Here is a 23,319-nt window from a genome sequence, read left to right on the forward strand (position 1 = left end):
CAGTGATAACTAGATTATTTGGTTAGATATAATGTGAGTCATCTTAATAACCAATTTCCTATTCCAAAATGAGATTTACAGGCGTCAAGCGTCAACTTTCCACTGCAAAAGCACAGAATACACACACAAAATGTATTCTGATATCCACTTACAATTGAAATCTGGCAGTGGGGCAAATGTAGAAGCGTTTTGTCCATTTAAAGACCGTTGGGATATAGATGAGGACTGAAATAAAACAAAAATCTATAAAACAAAGTGTTGGGCTTTAAAAATCTATTAATCTGACTAATTTTATAAATATTTTTATGTTTTAATGGGTATTTCTGCCCATTTTGCTTAAAAGTACATTTCTATATTGTTGTTGTTGTTGTTTCTACACTTAATGGATTAGTCCACTTCCAGAACAAAAATGTACAGATAATGTACGCATCCAGTCATGCAAGATGGTCATGTCTTTCTTTCTTTAGTCGTAAAGAAATTATGTTTTTTGAGGAAAACATTTCAGAAATTCTCTCCATATAGTGGACTTCTATGGTGCCACCAAGTTTGAACTTCCAAAATGCAGTTTAAATGCAGCTTCAAAGGGATCTAAACGATCCTGTCATGATCTGGGCTGTGGGGCTCCCCTCAGCCACCTGAGGTCGCTGTTTTCCCTTCCCTGCACACACATCCCTAATTGTACACTCCTGTCTAGTCGTTATCACTGATTACACGCACACCTGTTCACAATCACATCTGGTCTATAAGAACACTCATCTCTCTGTTCCGGACGCGGCGGTGACCGCTCTCTCTGCTCCGGACGCGGCGGTGACCGCTCTCTCTGCTCCGGACGCGGCGTTGACCGCTCTCTCTGCTCCGGACGCGGCGGTGACCGCTCTCTCTGCTCCGGACGCGGCGGTGGCCGCTCTCTCTGCTCCGGACGCGGCGGTGGCCGCTCTCTCTGTTCCGGACACGGCGGTGACCGCTCTCTCTGTTCCGGACGCGGCGGTGACCGCTCTCTCTGCTCCGGACGCGGCGGTGACCGCTCTCTCTGCTCCGGACGCGGCGGTGGCCGCTCTCTCTGCTCCGGACGCGGCGGTGACCGCTCTCTCTGTTCCGGACGCGGCGGTGACCGCTCTCTCTGCTCCGGACGCGGCGGTGACCGCTCTCTCTGCTCCGGACGCGGCGTTGACCGCTCTCTCTGCTCCGGACGCGGCGGTGACCGCTCTCTCTGCTCCGGACGCGGCGGTGGCCGCTCTCTCTGTTCCGGACGCGGCGGTGACCGCTCTCTCTGTTCCGGACGCGGCGGTGACCGCTCTCTCTGCTCCGGACGCGGCGGTGACCGCTCTCTCTGCTCCGGACGCGGCGGTGGCCGCTCTCTCTGTGCTCCGGACGCGGCGGTGACCGCTCTCTCTGCTCCGGACGCGGCGGTGACCGCTCTCTCTGCTCCTGACGCGGCGTTGACCGCTCTCTCTGTTCCGGACGCGGCGGTGACCGCTCTCTCTGCTCCGGACGCGGCGGTGACCGCTCTCTCTGCTCCTGACGCGGCGTTGACCGCTCTCTCTGCTCCGGACGCGGCGGTGACCGCTCTCTCTGTGCTCCGGACGCGGCGGTGACCGCTCTCTCTGCTCCGGACGCGGCGGTGACCGCTCTCTCTGCTCCGGACGCGGCGTTGACCGCTCTCTCTGTTCCGGACGCGGCGGTGACCGCTCTCTCTGCTCCGGACGCGGCGGTGACCGCTCTCTCTGCTCCGGACGCGGCGGTGACCGCTCTCTCTGCTCCGGACGCGGCGGTGACCGCTCTCTCTGCTCCGGACGCGGCGGTGACCGCTCTCTCTGCTCCGGACGCGGCGTTGACCGCTCTCTCTGTTCCGGACGCGGCGGTGACCGCTCTCTCTGCTCCGGACGCGGCGGTGACCGCTCTCTCTGTTCCGGACGCGGCGGTGACCGCTCTCTCTGCTCCGGACGCGGCAGTGAACGCTATCTCCGTGCCTGACGCGCCGGAGACCGCAATCTCTGTTCCTGACACTGCGGCGACCGTGCTTTCTGTTCCTGACGCGGCGGTGACTGCGCTGCACGGGCCTGGCCCGCCGTCCCTCCCCCTGATTTGCCTTCCCCCGTTCCTCCACCCTCCAGACTTGTGGAACGTCTGGGAGCCGTTCCGTGGGGAGGGGGTAGTGTCATGATCTGGGCTGTGGGGCTCCCCTCAGCCACCTGAGGTCGCTGTTTTCCCTTCCCTGCACACACATCCCTAATTGTACACTCCTGTCTAGTCGTTATCACTGATTACACGCACACCTGTTCACAATCACATCTGGTCTATAAGAACACTCATTTCCCACTACTCATCCTGGCTGCATTGTCTTCGTATGTGTGTCTCTGTGTTTCTGGCTCCTGGATCTCCTGATCGTGATTTCGGTTCTGTTACTTTCTTTTGGTTCTAGTCGTGTCTGTGCCGTGTTGGCCTTTTTGGTTTATGTTTATTTGTGTTTTTGTTAATAAATCATCACTACCTGCTTTTGGACCCAGACCCTTATTCTCACGTGACAGATCCCAGCCGAGGAAGATATAGGTCTAGCGAAATGATAAAAATGACAATTTATATACTTTTTAACCTCGAATGCTCGTCTTTCTGTGTGATCCGGGTCACTACAGTTAGGATATGTCGAAAACTTCCCAACTCGTTTTCTTCCCCAACTTCAAAATCATCCTATATAGCTGCAGAAGTACCCAGTGTTTACAAAGTGAACATAATAAAAAAAAAGATCAAACGCCCTTTACAAAAAAAAAAAGGTAAAACAGCGATGTAGGACAATTGGGACGATAAATTGTCAATTTGTTTCCAATATAACCGATTGTTTTCTCTAAATAACACCCTTTTTCCTCGGCTGGGATCTTTTAGAGCCCAGAACTGCGTTTAAAATGCGTTTTGGAAGTTTAAACTTGGGAGCACCATACATGTCCATTATATGGAGAGAAATCCTGAAATTTTTTCCACAAAAAACACCATTTCTTTGTGACTGAAGAAAGAAAGACATGAACTTCTTGGATGACAAGGGGTGAGTACATTATCCGTACATTTTTGTTCTGGAAGTGAACTAATCCTTTAAAGGGGATAAAAAATACCTTTGATCTTATGAAATGTTTATTCAGCCTTATGGACACTGTATCAAAATTATGGATATGCTATTAAAATTGTATTCAAAATATAGCTTTAATGACTAAAATATTTTCAAATTTAATTGCATTCAATTATTTAACTGTAAAAAGTAACTTATTTTTTGTTTGTTTTAGAAGTTGACTGAAGTAGACAATTTTCTCAGTGTCTTAACTTTAAGACATTTATTATTTATTAATAAATAATCAGATATTATGTCATTATTAAACATTTTAAGGAGTAAAAGTATGTTTTTTACTCTAAAAATTTAATTGAGAATAAGTTAACATATTCAAAATTCTTCAAAATAATAATTACATGACAATAAATCAACAATGCCACTGAACCGAACGAAACTCACACATTTTGTTTGTTTTTGCTGCTGAAAATGATCAATTATTGTAATGTTTTGGGCTGTACTAATCGGTCGGACCAGGAAGAACATTTGGGTACTATTGACTGCCAAAAATTATGACAAATTAAGGAGAAGAGTGCAAAAAACTGTCTGAGGAATTTGAGGTTGGCAAAACTGAACCAGGATTTCCAGGGCAACATTCATGTTTGTTCTCATAATTTTCAGTCAGGTAGGTGAAATATTAGGTTAATATCTTAATCAATTCTGCTCATATGTATCTTTACAACCTATTAAGTTTGATAAAATATTGCGCCCTTCCCTGCTTACTAAGTCCTTCTCTTACATGATTTAGCAGCTTCCATAAGTTTTTTCCCTGTAACAACGTATTCAGTAGTACATTAACCGTGCAATCCATGCTGTTGTTGCACATCCAGGTAACTGACCAAACCGTGACACAAGTGCAAACCCTCTTTAGTAAGGAAATGCAATTTATCCTGAACCTCACACCCCTGCCCTATTTACAAGTATAATATGCTTTTATGGCGCTGATTTATGGTATCATATTGAATGTTTTCATATTTCATTCTGATAATGTGTTTTAATGAAGGTTCACTCATTATAGTGAGGAAGCCAAATGCCTGTAAGATTTTTACAATGACACAGTTATGTTCCTGCAGATAGTGTGTTGAGAGATCTCTCACTGTGTGCCTCAAACAACTATTTAAAAAAATATATCAAGAACTCCCCCTGTATCCCACAACACCGCAGGGCCAAATCTTTACATGCACATTTTGGCTTAAACTTACTGTACTGTAACGTATAATCAATGTTAAAAAAACACAGTGTGCTACTTGTTTTGACTTGAGCATGCATTTAAATCAGGTAGTCTGTTTGATGTGTGAATGTTAGAATAGTTATGTATACCCTTCTGTGAGAGAGTTGAGTTCACAGCAGATATGGGGAATCTCTGGCTGGGCCTGTTAACACTGCTGCAGCCTGCTGTTCTGTACGCCTCCCCGCTGCCGCTGCTAGGACTGTCCGCTGATGGCGACCTGGAGTTTGCAGAGGTAATTTCAAACCATTAATAAATCTTCAAGATATTCAAATACACAGAAATATGAATGATGCCTGTCTGTGCAAAACTCACCACCACAATGCTGGTCTTGCAGTGCAGATACGTGTTAGAGTGTTTAGGGTGATTGCAGGTCTCTCCTTCAGGGGAGCTTTGGATAAACTTTTGGATTATTATTGTTTTCTTTACTTTCTTTTTGCATACATAAAGTTGTGAATTACAAATGTTGTTATAAATATTTAATGTGTGTTGCTTTGGTCAGACAAATGTGTGTGTGTGTGTGTGTGTGTGTGTGTGTGTGTGTGTGTGTGTGTGTGTGTGTGTGTGTGTGTGTGTGTGTGTGTGTGTGTGTGTGTGTACCTGGTATTCATCACGTTGTGGGGACCAAATGTCCCCACAAGGATAGGAATACCAGTAGATTTTGACCTTGTGGGGACATTTCTCGGGTCCCCATGAAGAAACAGGCTTATAAATCATGCACAATGAGTTTTTTTGAGGAAGTAAAAGTGTGCACAATCTCCTGTGAGGGCTAGGTTTAGGTGTAGGGTAGGTGTAGGGTGATAGAAAGTATGGTTTGTACAGTATAAAAACCATTACGCCTATGGAATGTCCCCATAAAACATGTAAACCCAACATGTGTGTGTGTGTGTGTGTGTGTGTGTGTGTGTGTGTGTGTGTGTGTGTATTATACATATATATGCAGGAAACTGTATATGATGTCACCTGATGTTTCAAAACAAGTTATTTGTGATTTCTTCATGCTTCACCACCGCATCCTCACACACTTAGGGAAGTCACTAATGTGTAGTCACTGGGAACTTCCACTATTCTAAGTCTACGTAAATAGCTACAACATCTGTTTCACTCTGTGTGAAAATTCTGAGTTAGTGATTTGCGTCAACACAATGGCCTGGCGATGATGGTGACTTTTTAGGAGGTGTTGGTAACTGCACAAAGAGCATGATTCAAAATACACTGATGTAGTAATACAGCACACATATTAGTATAGGCAGACTACCAAAGTTTTCTGTGCTTGTCTTAGAATGGTTTTCGAGTCTATACATTTAGTTTGGCTAAAGGGTATGTTTTTTCTGCGTAACATAAAAGCAGCAGCTGTGCATGTGGTGTTTTCCCTTCCAGTGGTGGAATTCTTGAAACTATTATAGTAAACAGCCCTCTGGGCAATAGACTTCTGAGTGATATTACATCATTCAAACAACTTTAAAACGTTTCAGCTTTCATTTGGGGAATCCACAAAAGCTATAGGTATCACAGCCAAAACAACAAACCTGTGCCCAGACTAGTCAATAGTAATTTTTCCATAGTAAATTTACCGTAATATACTCCAACTATAGTTCAAATGTTGTTTTAAAAAGTAGTACCATAGTATTTTACAATAAATTAACTATAGGCAATGTAGTAAAACTATAATATACTACAATCTACCAAAATGTAGCAATTTACTATATTTAAAGGGGTCATCCGATGCCCATTTTCCACAAGTTGATATGATTCTTTAGGGTCTTAATGAGAAGTCTATAACTTTGGTTAAAATTTACCTTGTAAAAATCAGCCCTTTTTAGAGCGAGCTATTCTGTTGCATGTTCCTTTAAATGCTAATGAGTTCTGCTCGCCCCGCCCCTCTCTGCAGTGGGAAGACGAGCTGTAACATTTACTTTAACAGCATTTATCCATGTTTTGCTGTGAAACTTGCTAACTAGCAAATTATTAAGAAAGGCCATTTGCAAACATGAATAAAAAACCCTTATTCTCACTTCTGCTGTGCGTGAAGCTGCATCACAAATTATTTGCACGAAAATAGAGGCATATGTAGATCGGGATCGGCGCTGTTCTTTCAAAAACGACAGTAACGTTAATCCTCAGCGGTTTAGATGTCGGAGGTAAATGACGACTGTTTATTATTACAACAACTCCTCATTTGGAGGAATTCTTGTCTTCCCCTGCTCCTGAGTCGACACAATGGTGATCAGAGTCGGATTGTTTCAGCTCGGTGAGGGCGTGTCTAACATAAGGCGCTCCTGTCAATCAACTATCGTGGTAGCAGCCACAATGATAACAAGCTGAGAATTACCTGATTTTAAAAAGAGGATATTACTTTTAAAGATTAAAAAAATACCACTTGGTGGATTGTTATCGTTGTAGGGTGGTTGTGTACACAAACTGCCAAAACACATTAATGTTCAAACAACATGTAAAAGAGAGTTTTGGATCCAATGACCCCTTTAAAGAAATAGTTTGCCAGAAAAAAAAAAATTTGCTAAAAAATTTACTCACCCTCAGGACATCCAAGATGTTGATCTGTTTGTTTCTTCATCAGATTTGGAGATATTAAGCATTACATCACTTGCTCATTAATGGATCCTCTGGAGTGAATGGGTGCCGTCAGAATGAGAGTCCAAACAGCTAAAAACATCACAATAATCCACAAGTAATTCACACAACTTCAGTCTATCATTTAACATCTTGTAAAGTGAAAAGCTGCGTGTTTGTAAGAAATCCATCAAGACTTTTTAACTTTAAACTGTCAATTCCAGCCAAAATATATAATCATTTTGTTGGCGCCGATAGCCTTGTGGGCAGCGTGCTGACATACAGCGCTGTTGTGCTCCGGGCGTCCTGTGTTCAAATCCTGACTTGAGGACCTTTCCCGATCCCGCCCCCCATCTCTCTCCCACTTTGTTTCCTGTCACTTCTGATCTGTCCTATCTCAATAAAGGCAAAAAATAAAATAAAACCATTTTATTCCATTAAGACTGCAGTAAAGTCTGACTGCATCGTATGCATTTTTCCAACAAATGGCAAAGAATCAGATCTACAAATTTGTCATCCTGAACCCCTGGTATTAAGACTTGTATGGCTTAATATAACAGAAATGATGTCTCTTACTGAAATACGTAGCTGAAAACCCAAGAAAGTCTTGTTGTTTAAAAAATCCACATCGTTTTATACATATTTTGGACTTTGGAGGCGCCATTAATTCAATGACATGAAATAGCTGCATTCTATGAGCTACTGCTGCTACCTGTTGCTATTTTTATCGCAACACAACTCGCTTTTGGTTGCAAATTTCAGTCGAAGGGCAACAAGAGAAGTGATTGAAGTCTTTACTGCTTTTCCTATTGACAAGAAGAGGAGAAAAGCATGGGAAGATGCCTATGGATGAATTAAATTTCCTAAAGACCTGCGTCTTTGTTCTATCTGCTTTAGTTCTAATGCTTTTGAGGCTTTTAGTAGACCACAACTACTGAAAAATCTTACAAACAGCAGGGAAATGAAACGCTAGATGCCATCCTGGCAGGATGTAAACATGCCGATGCTTGTTAGGGCAACTCCATTTGGGGACAATCGATGGTATGACATTTGGTTTAAGCCTATGCTTATATCCATCGCCACCTGTAAGCTCTTTCAGTAGCTGTGGTCACTGCATCAGTATTTTTGTTTTCAGAGTTGTGTATTTAGAGTTGTGTAGTGGTAAAAATAGCAACAGGTAGCGCCAACAGCTCATAGAGCGCAACCATTTCACGTCATAATGGCGCCCCCAATAGTCCAAAATATATATATATTTTTAATAATGTATATTTTTCATAGGTTTTCTACTACATACTTCAGTAAGAGATAAGGATTTCATGCAATGACTGCAGTATAATGTGTCTGTTTACTGAAATGGCTTTGGATGAAACAGGTTTACCTGGAAAAATTCTACAATTATAAGCCTGTAACTGGTCGACGGAGGCGTGCGACAGTGCCCATCCCGTTCCAGGCCAAACTGAGGGAGATGCAACGCTTCTTTGGCTTGGAAGAGAGTGGAGATGTGGATCCACAGACCATAGCAGCTATGAAGAGAGCTCGCTGTGGTCTCTCTGACGTTGAGCAGTTCAGAAAGATGATGCGATGGACAAACAGAACTCTAACATACAGGTGAGGTTCACAAACTCTCACAAGCAGAATCCACAGCGGGATGGCCCACATTCTCATGTCTCTGTGCGCAGAGTCTCCAGATTCAGCTCAAAGTTGACAGCCACACAGGTCAAGACAGCGTTCAGACAGGCATGGAAACTTTGGGCTCAAGCAGTGCCCTTGAAATTCCGCAGACAGAGAAAGAGTGATGCTGACATCGTCATTTCCTTCAACAACAAAGGTGTGGGAAAAAAAGATGACCTTTGAAATTATGGAACTGAGTAATAGTCATACTGTGTGTGTTTTCAGGGAGTGTAACTAATTTAAAATAGAGAAGTTAACATAGTTAATAGTACTGCTGTAAAATCATAATGAATCATTAATATGGGATTGCCTTCTAAATGTGTATTAAGCTTTCAGAATATTTGTTTAGTTTAGTCACAATGGTGACTGATATAATAAGTGTTATTTTAAAGAATGTGTACGCACCGTGTCCCAATACTAAATACTATTATTAAATACTACTATTATTTACATAAAATATTATTTATTGAATAATTGTAATAATCCAGTAAGATTTTTGTTTGCACAAGGAGTCTGACAACAGTACTTCACACAGAGATCTAATCTCATCTTCATCTAGTCTATCTGGAATGACATGAAGAAACATAAAAAACAGAGACAGACTAAATCCAGAACTGTAGCAACGTCTTCATGAAACCTACCTGCAAAGCTACCTGAAAAACTATGCGAAAGTGCACCTAAGGCAAAAACTGCTTTAAACGCAAAGGATGGTCACACTAAATGTTAATTTAGTTTTGTTAATAAAAGTTAATTGATAAATGAAATCTATTTATGACATTATTTTTGACAGCATCCTCATTTTACAGCATTTTTAAACAAGTAACAGTTTTAACAGTACTGTTGCTTTGTAGGTCTCTTGAAGCGTCTTGGAGTAGTTGCCACAGTTCTTCTGTCATGATCGGGGCTGTGGGTTTCCCTCAGCCACCTGAGGTCGCTGTCCTACACTACACTCCCTTTAGTCGTTCACGTTTGTCTTGTCATTTGCACTGATTACACGCACACCTGTTCACAATTACTATCAGGACTATAAGTATCATCTCCACTCATTCTGTATTCATGTCTGCATTGTCTCGTGTCATGTTTGTTTATGTGTTCCGCGATATCCTGACCTTTTGATTATGTTCTGGCTCTTGGTTATTTTGTGTTCTAGTCTTTAGTTTGTGCCGTGTTGGCCTTTTGTTTGTTTATTTGTGTTGTTATATCTATTAAAAACTATTCACCTGCATTTGGACCCAGACCTCCCTTGTTCGTAACGTGACAGAATGCAGACATCGCTGATGGGTCCAGCGGGGAGGATTGTTTTTGAAGAGGCGGCGGACGCATGTATGGGGGCGGCGACCACCCGCTCTGTTCCGGACACGGCGGGGATGTCTTTTGAGGCGGCGTCGGCGGTTCGCTTCGACTTCCTCTACGCCTGTCTGGCGCGGATGGACGCTTATAGTGCCGAGGCTGCGCGGAGGTGTCCCTGCTTTGCGGCGGGGGCGGAGACGCTCTTCCGCGGGAAGGCAACGACGTCTGCTATCTCCGTGTCTGAGGCGGCGGCGTCCGCTATCTCCGTGCCTGAGGCAGCAACGTTCGCTGTCCCCCTGTCTGAGGCGGTAACGTCCGCTATCTCCCTGCCCGAGGCGGCGACGTCCGCTATCTCCGTGCCTGAGGCGGCAACGTTCGCTATCTCCCTGCCTGAGGCGGCAACGTCCGCTATTTCCGTGTCTGAGGCGGCAACGTCCACTATCTTCGTGCCTGAGGTGGCAACGTCTGCTATCTCCCTGCCCGAGGCGGCGACGTCCGCTATCTCCGTGCCTGAGGCGGCAACGTTCGCTATCTCCCTGCCTGAGGCGGCAACGTCCGCTATTTCCGTGTCTGAGGCGGCAACGTCCACTATCTTCGTGCCTGAGGTGGCAACGTCTGCTATCTCCCTGCCCGAGGCGGCGACGTCCGCTATCTCCGTGCCTGAGGCGGCAACGTTCGCTATCTCCCTGCCTGAGGCGGCAACGTCCGCTATTTCCGTGTCTGAGGCGGCAACGTCCACTATCTTCGTGCCTGAGGTGGCAACGTCCGCTATCTCCCTGCCCGAGGCGGCGACGTCCGCTATCTCCGTGCCTGAGGCGGCAATGTCCGTTATCTCCCTGCCTGAGGCGGCAACGTCCGCTATCTCCGTGCGACGTCCGCTATCTCCGTGCCTGACGTGGCAACGTCCGCTATCTCCCTGCCTGAGGCGGCGACGTCCGCTATCTCCCTGCCTGAGGCGGCAACGTCCGCTATCTCCGTGCCTGACGCGGCGACGTCCGCTATCTCCTTGACTGAGGCGACGACGTCCGCTAACTCCGTGCCTGACGCGGCGACGTCCGCTATCTCCCTGCCTGACGCGGCGACGTCCGCTATCTCCTTGCCTGAGGCGACGACGTCTGCTAAGGCTCTGTTGGCGGCAAGGCATGCTCGCGGCACCCCGCTACACGGCCCTGGCCCGCCATCCCTCCCCCTGACTTGCCTTCCTCCGTACCTCCTCCCTCCAGACTTTGGGAACGCCTGGAAGCCGTTCCGTAGGGAGGGGGTACTGTCATGATCGGGGCTGTGGGTTTCCCTCAGCCACCTGAGGTCGCTGTCCTACACTACACTCCCTTTAGTCGTTCACGTTTGTCTTGTCATTTGCACTGATTACACGCACACCTGTTCACAATTACTATCAGGACTATAAGTATCATCTCCACTCATTCTGTATTCATGTCTGCATTGTCTCGTGTCATGTTTGTTTATGTGTTCCGTGATATCCTGACCTTTTGATTATGTTCTGGCTCTTGGTTATTTTGTGTTCTAGTCTTTAGTTTGTGCCGTGTTGGCCTTTTGTTTGTTTATTTGTGTTGTTATATCTATTAAAAACTATTCACCTGCATTTGGACCCAGACCTCCCTTGTTCGTAACGTGACATCTTCTGAATTTAGTCTGTCTCAGTTTGTTCTGTTTCTTCATGTCATTCCAGACAGACTGGATGATGATGATGAGATCAGATCTCTGTGTGGAGCACTGGCTGTTGTCAGACTCCTTGTGCAAACAAAAATCTCACTGGATTATTACAATTAATGGCAAAATGGATGTTTGGAAATGTAAACTGATATTTCCTACTGACACCCTACAGCAAAAGATAGAGATATCTAACTTAAAACCATTTTTAGCTGGTGATTTTTGGCCACTAGATATATATATATATATAGATAGATAGATAAATGACATGCATATGTGTGTATTTATTTTTTATATTTATTAATTAAAAAAAAAATATTAAATGATGTTTCAAAGAATATTAGCTTGTTATTTTAAAGAATATTATAAATGTTTTCCTTGAAAAAAAAGTTTAACACATTATTTGTGTGTGTGTGTATGTATATACAATTTTTAGCACTAATGTTTGGCACTTATGGTAGATCACGAAGATGGGTCACCATTTGATGGTGAGGGAGGTATCCTTGCACATGCCTTCTTCCCTGGACCGGGCATTGGCGGAGATGTGCATTTCGATGATGAGGAGGCCTGGACAACAACAAATGCCAAGGGTAAAAACAGTTTTTGTTCACTGATAGCAGTAATGGTTTAATGCCCTTTCATATGACTGACACAAAAATGTATTTACTTACATTACAGATCGAGCTATATACCTTAAATATTTTGCAATGAAGGGTTTCTGCTCTATCAATACATACTTAAAATGCTTTCTGTGCTGAAGTGATATAACACATGCTGGGTGATGACACCTGTGAATCTCCTAAAGGCTGTAACCTCCTCGCTGTGGCGGTGCATGAGTTTGGACACGCTCTCGGTCTTCCACATTCATCAGATTCTGGAGCCGTCATGTTCCCAGCCTATAATTTTGGCTTGCACACTGTTTTGCAACTGTCTTTCCAGGATGTCAAAGATATACAGGAAATGTATGGTATGGTATGTCCGTGAATATTCTGCACACAATTTAGCAGGAATCTCTAGTTTAAGACTTTTTCTGTGAATGTACGAGACTTCTGGTTCATTAGCCACTGTATGAAAGTAACAAGAAGAAAAACAAAGTGCAGTAAACAGTAAAGCTGTTTGCAATACAAACCAGTATGTTCATAATTAAGATAATATATTGAAATAATATAGTAAGACACACCAGTTTGCAATATCAAGCAGCAAAGCTGTTTTGTAAAGCTAAAAATAACTGGTCCCAACACCGGAAGCCAGACACATCAAATTTGCAAATGGCCGTGCCCATTCTTACAGCAAAAAATAAGGTGGATAAGTTACAAACAAAATAGCTAATTAGAGTTAAGGGACAATAAAATGCATAATTATTTAATGATATAACTTACCCTGATAGCTTGAGTCCAAAACAGACGCAAGGACTCGAATTGACATAAAACTGAACCATCCGAGCGAATCGATTCTTTAGAATGAATCGGACTTGGCAGTGTTACATCGGAGGGGATTTTTGGATTCATTTAAACACCTTGTTTACTATTTTTCAGTGATTCTATATGCCTTTGTTATGCCAGTAGGCGGCGGCACCCGATAGTCTGATACTTAAGGAGTGGTATTGAATCAGTGAATCACTCAACCTCGATTCGATTCTTTGAAAAAAGCAGCGAGTCAACCGTACACGTCTTATTATGCTTTATAAAACCAAAGAAATGTGTAACATGATGTTTATCAAGCTCTATAAAAATACCATAAATAAAAGCATCATTTTAAATAGTGTACCTTGCACTAACCAAGGTCTTCAGTTATTGAAACATGAATCAGTGCATTGAAGTGATTACTATTCGTTCATGTAAACGATTCACTCAAAAATGAAGAAGCACTACTGTTTTAGAGAGCATGTCAATTTTCCATCATATGTTCAATAAAGCCATAACATTTGTGACCCTGGACCACAAAACCAGTCTTAAGTAGCACAGGTATATTTGTAGCAATAGCCAAAAATAAATTGTATGGGTAAAAATTATTTATTTTTCTTTTATGCCAATCATATCATTTACTTAATATCATTAGGATATTAAGTAAAGATCATGTTCCATGTAGATATTTTGTACATTTTCTACACAATATATTTATTTTTGGTTAGCAATATGCATTGCTATAAGAACCTAATTTGGAGGCGATTTTCTCAATATTTATTTTTTTTAATTTTTTTTTATTTATTTAAAAATAGTTGTATCTCGGCCAAATTTTGGCCTTCCCTAACAAACCATAATGTAAATTAACCTTATGGTTTTGTGGTCCAGGGTTTCTTCGTTGGAAGAAATAGCAAAGAAGTCTGTCTTGCACGTGTTTACATAGAAAACAATGGAAATGTAGCGCAGTGGAATTATAAAATGGATTCAGTGGGAATCAACTTTGTCTACCTTTCGTTTTTCTGCCAAAGGTAAGAGGAAAATAAGTCTGGACAGACTTCCTCCAAAAACACCAGATAAATGTGATCCTACGCTGTCATTCGATGCAGTAACAGGCCTGCAACAAGAGCTCGTTTTCTTTAAAGACAGGTAACGTAACATTAGTCTGGCTCTGTGTGGGTACTTTGATTTTAGTACACTCTTAAAAAGGATGTATTAAAAACAACACAACCTGTGTTGTTTCTTAACACACCTTTGTGTCTAGTTAAGGACAACACATTTTGTGTTAGTTTTAACTCAACCAGTGTGTTATTCCAGCTAACACAGAAAATGTGTTGATTTTTTTCTACACACTATTGTGTTATAAATACACAATTTGTGTCAAGTAGGTGTTATTTTTGAATAAATCTTGTATGCAATAAAGACACAGCAAACTAACGTATAGTTTATACACCATTTATTAAAGCTGCTACTAACAATTACATAAAAACTCAAAAAGGTAAAAAAAAAAGAGAGGTAAACAATCAAAATACAGTAATTTTAACATTGTAATTGTTCCTTGAGTGAAAAATTGTTAATGGTTAATAAAGTTTGTAGCCTACTTTAAATTTTAAAAAATGTGGTATTTGACAACCTCTTTAGCATTAATCGTTTTATTTACATATTTTCATCTGCATATAAGTGGTGGTGAGGGTCGTGAGATGAAGTCTCTCGTTTGTCTCCTGTCTTGTCAGTTACTGCCACAAGCACTTCAGGAGTGTCTTCCATTCAAAGCTGCAAGAGTAAAATTAAGATACTTTTGTTATTTATAGGGTACACATAGCGAATATTGTAAAATAGCGATAGCTAAAAAGGCAAGAAAAGCTTAAGAATCAGAGATTATGTTAGCGTTAGGGCAATTTGCACAATACATGGCACCACGAAGCTGTTCATTTTCAAAGTGAAAGAAGCAACCAACGAATGGATTTCCTCATGTAAACCACTACAACGTGTCAATGATGAATTAAAAGCGATTCTGTTCACAATAAATCTAACAAAAGAAACCATAAAGCTTGTTAAATTAAGCTCGCAGAGATGTGCAGCAGGCGCGGGCGCGGCTCGCATCGCCATTCTTGAGGCAGTTTTCCGGCTACCACGTATATGAGCCTCCACCATCAACAAACGATCACAAAAGACATTTTAAAAACGTATAATGGCAAATACAAACATTTCTCTTACCTTCACACGTCGAAGTTATGTCCTGACGATAAAAACTTGAAGCACCAGGAAATTTGCTTGTGTCAGAAGATTAACGGCTCATGAAGTGACACATGCAGCATTGTGATTGGCTGATATTTAACACATATTGACCGATACTCCTGTTGCAGGTTTACAGATCTGGCCATTAAAAATGCGTCTATTTTCACGCGGCAGCCTGCAATTCGGCACGCGAGGCCACGCGTCATGCCGCAGCGGCTTTTTTAGATTTTTTTACAACGTGGTTGCACTTCATACAATATCCACCAGGTGGCGCAAGGAACAACATTCTGTAGCCAAACCCTGCACAAAGAGGGATATTTGGACAGTATTTACGTCTGTATTTCATTCTGTATGTAACGGCAAAGTATTTATAATTTCGTTTCTTTTTTATTAAGGTAATTTAGAAAAAAAAAGTTTGGAGCATTTTTGTTCGTTAAACGTAAGCTTTTTGTTTCTTAAAGACCAAGCGGCAGACAGTGAGTTTACCTACTCTGTTTTTCAATTTGCCTTCTCAAATCACGAATTGGCTAAAATAAAATCCATAGATGTAAAACAAAAGATTTAAATACTAAGAGATATAAATGTGTGCTATTAGGTGCCAATCGTTTGTGCGGAGAGTGCAAAACACATTTTTAGGACATGAAGGATCAAGCTCGATCAGTTACATTTTTTTCAGTGGAAAATATGTAACCACTATTTTTTGTCAGACATGATAAATAAATATGTAGAAAGACTTAAATTACTACTTAACGAAAAAAAACGAGGATTTGAGGAGGACTGTTAACTGCATCATCACTGACTCAGAAAACAGTAGTTTCTAAATAAATAATTAAAATATCTCCTTACTGTTTGACAGTCAAGGTATTTACTTGTTCCAGTGTTTTGTGGCAAGCTTTAAACAAGGAACCCTTCCAAGCTGTGCTGAACGTGCGCTCAATGCTGCTGACAGGACCGTGTTTCCACCAGCGCTGCAAGTTTTTTTTTAATCACCACTGAATGTTAAAACATAATTTTAGCCCGCATTTGATCTTTGACGGATTAAAATGCAGGGCTATACGTCTTAAAAGTGTAACATGGAAATATAATGGATGTACTGCGAAAAAAGTTTTATACTCGACAGTAAGTACGTTTACATGGACAACAATATTCCGATTTTAACGCGATTAAATACTCTGATTAAGAAGTAACCATGTAAAATGATATATTTTAATTAATTTAATCCGACTAAAGTCATATTTTGAGTAAACACAAATCGAATTAAGACAGGTGGAGTATTCCTATTTTAGTCGCATTATGGAAGACATGTACACACCTTAATCACACTATTCCCCTTGTGTAGGATTTTTCGCCATATTTTGTGACAGGATACACAAATGCTGCGCTCCAGGCAGGTTTTTGAGCTCGTAAATCACGTCTTCAAAGAACTTTGTAGCGTTCCAAGCAAGTCACGCCAAGAATTTATTATTTTTATAGTATTAATAATTTGATTGCAACGTTAAATTGTCCTAAATATTACTCTATTTTTCCACCGTGTGCCACTTGCATAAACACCGCACCCCTTTATTGTTGTTTCTTGGGCTAAGTCATGTCAGAACTGGGAACTGGGAGTGCGTCGATCTAGTACGAGTTCACGGGTGGGAATTCACGGTTTTAACTGCCGTTCCAGTGCACTTTCACTGGTAGAAGTTTGGAAAAACACGGGTAACGGGTTGCCTGGAACGCGGCATAACGCTCTCAGTTGGTCGCGCTTTAGTTTCATTTTTATTTATTTATTTGTTTCTTCAACATGGGCTTAATCAAAGCTCATTGTTGATAAATAGTTTGTCTGTTATCATAATGTATTGTTTTATGGAAACGTATTTAACATTCAACCCCCTTTTGTGCATATTTGTTAGTAGGCCTAGTTATTTTAATTTTGTGAACGGGATTTCCGCTATTGTAATGTCTAGGATGCTTTTCACTTTTACTTTTGAATTCATGATCTTGGTTTTGCTTACATATTGGCTACACCTATCAATTTTAAGATTAAAACAAATTCTTAAAAGATGGATTTGTTATTTTTAATTAAACAGCATAACAAAAATAAAATAAAACTAACTTATATAGCATTTATTAACAAAAACTAATAAGACGAGGCACTCCATCACATGCTGTGTTATACGCCGACTAAACAATTTATTACAGGGCGCGCAAACACTGAGCAATCAAAATAATTAATTTAAAAATAACAATAAATAGCAAGTACAAAATTACAAAATACATTATAAAATTCAATATTTTAAAGCCACAGCAAATGAAGATTTACATGTTTGAGAGGTAGCTCGTCTTTTTCATACCATTTATACAATTTTAGATACACTTGATTTTATTGATTTGTGCAAGAGGAGAAATATAAACTATAGTTTAGAGTGTAAAAAAATTATTTGATGTATTATTGTGAGTAGTAGTAGTATTTCCTTTTATTTCATTTTGTGCTGTACATTATGATGTCGCGCTGCCCAATGAAGTTTTTTTTTTTTTTTAATACATAAAAGGAAAGGGAACCATTTAGATTTGGCCTAATGTCAATGTAAGTACTATACCCTAGTATTATAATCCTAATATTAAAAATAATGTCAACAAATAAACAGAAGGATCATTTTTCAAAACAATAAGGCTTTTATTATGTGACTGACAATGGATACAATTGTTCAGTATCACAAGTGCTCCAGTGAGTTCTGCAAGTTTTTAAACATATATATTTTTTTACTTTTTACTTTTTAAAAAAGTGGAAAAGTTGTTCTTCTATTTCGGAGAAGTTCGTTAAGTCTGTCTCTTATCAGCTTCCAGTCACGAACTGCGGGGTTGAATCTCCGACCAACAGCATCTGAAAGTGCTTGACGAAGGTTGTTGGGTAGTGCATTTTTCCCCCTGGAGCCGTCAAAGTTAACAGAACCTGCCCAGTTCTGATAAAGGTTGAGGGGAATTAACCTTTTAAACAAAAGAACAGCGAAACGATCTGCCCTTGGTTTCCCGTCTGGTCCTGTTGATTCCAGATACAGTTTATTCTCGGTCTCTACTGAAACATGATTTAAATGTACATCTGGAAGGATTACTCCCTGCATGAGAGACCGGCGAATACGATGATGGTGATGAGAATGGGAGGTGTTTGTTGGTGTTTCAGGCAATCTCAAATGGAATGATGTCATGATGGAAGGAGAAACCCGTGAATAATCTTGATTCGGCGAATTTTCATTATGGAGCATCGGATTCGTCACCACTGGGTTGTTGGTTAATCCTTCTGATGTTGAGCCCGCTAACGAATGATCTGGGCTGGTTTGTAGGTTGAGCGTCCGGACAGTCAGTGGTGTAGAGGCTGCAGCAGGAACACCGAAATCAGCATCAACCAGGTGCGCTGACAGCGAATGGTCTTCGCGAGCAGACTGAGGAGATGACCACATCTCAAAAGGCTGTTGGCAGTCCATTGGAGTATCCGCCGACGTTGAAGGAACATTGGCAGAAATGTCTGTGGATGTGGATTGATCCGCTGTCGAAGGATGAGTTTTCTCACTGAAACGCGCCTCCAACAAACCAATCCGTGCCTCTAAATTCAGAAGCCTTCTTGTGAATTCAGACATCTGTTCCTTGGAAACAGTGACTGCAGCAGGACATCTACGTTCAATTAGAACAGCCTGTAGATGGTAGCATTAAAATTAGTTTTGAATATGATGTTCACACCGCAGATAGGTATATGAGGCTGCTGCACATGGGGCTGCTTACATAAAAATAACTTATCAAATACCCACCGATTTCTTTTTTACAAGCCGGGTAGTCCCTGTTTTATTTTTGGTCTGTGGACTCTGCTTGTTCTCCTTGCCAGAATGCTATTGAGACAATATGTATGATGGTTAGCACACAACAAACATCTGAATGTACCAAAAAATTTAAGGCAGCGTTAGGCCAAAATACATTATAGACTACATACCTTTCGCTTGCTACTACAAGTGGGAGCGCTCCTTTTTGAATAAAATGCTGTGGCCTCCATTTCTTTCTCGCACAGTTAATACAAATGCACACAGTGACAATTTGTTAATAGGTCTATTTTATCAGTTGCTCACTTGCAGCCGATTTAAAAGACCGTAAAACGGCATGGGCGGCATGAACGTGACGTGGTCGATTTGTCCAATCACGGACGAGTTCATGAACGTGACGTCGACGATTTGTCCAATCACAGACTAGGTCCTGAATCAAAGCGCGGAATCCAAAACATATAGATGAAGACGTTCTGCTTTCTTGTAATTTGCTTGCTGCTTTCATTTTTACGTCACTGTTTAGATTTTATTCGCTGCTTGCAATGGCGATAACAATACAGTGCATCATTTCTCCCTGTTGAGCGCATTGCTGGACGATGTGTGTCAAATACATCCACGGTGCAATTAAGTACAACAACAGAAAAAGTGACTATAGTCATGCCACTATGTACAGTGGTTGAGGTCTAAAATGTTCTAATATTTGTTAAGTGATCATTTGCTTTACTATTTGTAAATTGTATACAATAAAAATATATTTTGTTCTGTAATTTGCTTGGCCTGACTTGGCTTTCATTAATGAAAAGAAAATGTAGTTGTTGTTATATTTGTCTTGAAAATATCGATATACCAACAACTATATTTTCTATATATTTTCATCTGTGTGCGTGCGTGCGCGTATATAGATAGATAGATAGATAGATAGATAGATAGATAGATAGATAGATAGATAGATAGATAGATAGATAGATAGATAGAATAGAGAAAATATAGTTCAAGAACAAAATATAGAACAAAATGTGTACACACAAATGTTAATATACACTTTAAAAATATTAAATGATATCTGTTTAAAAAACTGTTTCACATGAAAAATATAATTTTATTGCATGTCGCGGTGTTATGTGTAGTTGAGTCAAAGAAGGCTACAGTTAGCCAGCTCTAGATCAGTGAGTCTCAAGCCACCCCCCTTCCCCTGGTTTGCATTTGTATAGCTCCAGTAATCATTTACATATAAAAGCTACACCGAGGCCAAGGTGACATGAATCATGGGGGGTGTCAGGTGCTAAGCCTTCCACATCAATTTTTGGCAGTTCCCTACAATTATCTGTGCTAACTGCGCATTCCTGTGAACAGCCATTAACCTGAAACTTCTGCGACAATTCACAGTGTCGTTAAATGACGAAAACCACTTTTTTCATGCAGTGTACATCGCAAAACCTCTAGTGTCTTCATGTACTGTATATTGAAGTTTAGACAGTTTGCAAGAATATTTAGTATCACTGGTGTGAAAATGCTGTTAGATGGCGGTGGAGTAAACGGGAGTTGAGACTGGCAGATCCAGCTATTTTAGGCTACTTTGAATTTAAAGTTCAGGTTGCATTGTCCGATAAAAAAAAAATAAAAATGATCAGAACTATCAGCACAGTATATAACACTAATCTGGTTGCACAATAGAAAGAAATATGCAAACACTAGCCATGAGCCGTGTCAATTTCGACACAAAGGGAAGTGGGAACTATTTGTTTTTTTCAGTTATTTTAAAAGTAGCAGTTAATGAGGCGATCAGCGGCAGTATAAAGAGCGAAATGTTTATGAATAGCCGAATGGGGATGGGGGGTGAATGCTGCCTGTTTTGCCTTGTAATCAACATTTTATTGAGACTGTTTTTGGGGGGGTCCAACTGTGTAGCATTCGGTTTAATTGCGGATTCAGCATTCAAATGCATGCCAGGGAAAAGGGGAAAGCTTTCCTCACACGCTCCACCTATGATACACCCTCTTATCACAAAACATTAGTGTCCACACCCCTGACACACTGTACGAATATATACAGTCCATCCATCTGTAAAGTCATCTCAAAATGACCAAAATCAGCAAGCTGCATTCCCAAGACATCAGGGTGATGAGGTCTGCTGGAAGTTCTACTCAAGAAATATCCCGACATCTGAAATCCATTGGTGTACACGCTACATTGAGCACTATCCGGAGACACTACAAAGAAAGATCATCACACAAACGTAATCCTCGCAAAATAACGGAGTAAGTTACCCACTGCATGACGCGAACACAAACACTGGCCTAAATACCGGTTAATGCTAAGTGGTGGTTATGCATAAACTGTCAAATGTTTAACTATTTTCTGTTTTGCCCTTGATTTTAGAGACATTGTCCTATCCATAGAGAATATCACTCATCAGAATGATGAACTGGTGTCATGTTCCGTGAAAAAACAGCTATGGCGTGACAGCGGAGTGGAAATAAGCGAGCGATCCATTCGGAGGATAAGGCAAAAGCTTGGGTGGAAGTATGGGAAAACTCAACATTGTCCCATGATCAGAGACAAAAATAAAGAGTTACGTCTCCAACAAGCCCAAAAATGGATTGCTGAGAAGGAGTCATTTCACGATGTAATTTTCACTGATGAAACAACAGTGGCTTTGGACCGCTTTGCCACCATGTCATTTCGTAGAAGTGGGAGACACGTGTCTAAACCAAAGCCAAAGCACCCGCTAAAAGTTCATGTTTGGGGAGCAATATCCAGACTGGGTCCGGGACCGATTGCAATCTTCGAAGGCATAATGGACCGGTCTTTCTTTGAAAATGCTATTGTAACAGAAACTGCTGCCCCATACATTAGGGAAAACTTCGGAGCACATCACCGTTTTTTCCAGGACAATGACCCGAAGCACACTGCTGCAGGCAGACTCATTGCTGAACAGGGTGTAAACTGGGTGAAGACTCCCGCCGAATCCCCCGACATGAATCCCATTGAAATGGTGTGGCATGCTCTGAAAGATTATATTCGAAAAGTAGCAAAACCAACTACAAAGTCTGACTTAATTGATGCCATAAATAAATTCTGGTTTGAGGAACTTACAGCAGTGGCATGCAACAAGTACATAAACAGACTGTTTAAAGTTCTTCCGGCTGTGGTGAAACATCAGGGTGGACATACTGGAATGTAACGATGTATAAAGTTGTTTAAAAATGTCTAAGCATTGGCAAAACTGTAAAATGAAAATAAAATGTACATTAATGATCACTTGAATAAATAAGCTTTTTTAACGTTGTTGTTCAGAATCTGCTGTTATCAAAAACATAAAATAATACTGATAATACTGATAAAAATGCATAAACACGAGTTTAATGCATAAATAAACCTGAGTGAGCATAGTAGCCCGGGATTATCAGAGATAGGTTTATTAATATTTCATTTTGAGTTAAGAAATTATTATATTAATTGTTATAGAAATTAATACAATATTACATAATTATATAGGCGTTGCTGTATATGCCAATGCTGTCTGTGCGCGATTTAGACAGCATTCACAAGTGTATCATGAATAAATATTACATGTATTTCCAATTAAAAAGCCCTACAAGAAACATTTCATGCATCACACACAGTCTTGTCCATTAACTGATCCTCTTTTTTTCCGTATTATTCGTTTATATCCATTATTTTCAACTTCATTTTGATCTCTTTACATAACATTCTGGGCTGCGTTTCGATTAATTTTAGTGCTTAAAAGCGTTTTCATTTTGTGAGCGTTCGTTATTGTTTCACGTGCCTTTCCCAAAAGTGCACTTAACACAATTGCAAATTGCAATTAATATACAAATCATTGAAGAGTGAATTATTCACGTAGTTTCATTTGGAAATAATTTATTGTCACACAGTGAAATAGGCCTACATTCCTTATATTAACTGATAGTATTTTTTTCCGTGTTGGTATTAATATTATTATCATTATCATTATTATTACTATTAGTAATAATATTACTATTAGCCAGTTATTATTGTATATATTTTTAGTTTCGTTTATATTCGTTTCCCCCACCCTTAATTTTGCTCTCTTTACTTAACGTTCATGTAAATGATACTGTAAATGCTTGACATATGCTATATGACTGAATTTTACTGGAATGTAGTTTAAAGGTTGAATTGAACATATTTTATTTTGTTTCGTCTAATTAATAGACTAGACTATATAATTACTAAACTGTTTTACTGAGGAATGCATCATTCACGTAGTTTCATTTGTAAATGAAAACATGCTAATTTATCGTCACACACGGGGAGAAATACAATCAAAAATTTTATTGGCATAATTGTCAGGTGTTAAAAATAAATAGCCCTAACCAGATA

At 40.6% G+C, this 23,319-nt stretch overlaps 1 protein-coding gene and 1 long non-coding RNA gene across 2 annotated transcripts in view; one reads left to right on the forward strand and one right to left on the reverse strand.

Moving 5' to 3' along the window:
• Window positions 1-4,446: 4,446 nt before the first annotated feature.
• The window catches only part of LOC141299544 (matrix metalloproteinase-18), a 21,629-nt gene continuing 2,756 nt past the window's right edge, over window positions 4,447-23,319 (forward strand). The window contains 6 exon segments of the mRNA XM_073829913.1: window positions 4,447-4,557; window positions 8,266-8,501; window positions 8,573-8,721; window positions 11,984-12,112; window positions 12,328-12,489; window positions 13,954-14,074. Of these exon segments, the coding sequence (XP_073686014.1) occupies window positions 4,447-4,557; window positions 8,266-8,501; window positions 8,573-8,721; window positions 11,984-12,112; window positions 12,328-12,489; window positions 13,954-14,074 (908 nt within the window).
• On the reverse strand, window positions 17,796-19,847 carry LOC141299545 (uncharacterized). Its single transcript, XR_012341793.1, has 2 exons — window positions 18,946-19,847; window positions 17,796-18,831 (listed from the first exon to the last, which is right to left on the reverse strand). It is a non-coding gene; the product is annotated as an uncharacterized lncRNA (long non-coding RNA).

The sequence above is a fragment of the Garra rufa genome, chromosome 23 (assembly GCF_049309525.1).
Source record: "Garra rufa chromosome 23, GarRuf1.0, whole genome shotgun sequence".
NCBI classification, from domain to species: Eukaryota; Metazoa; Chordata; class Actinopteri; order Cypriniformes; family Cyprinidae; genus Garra; species Garra rufa.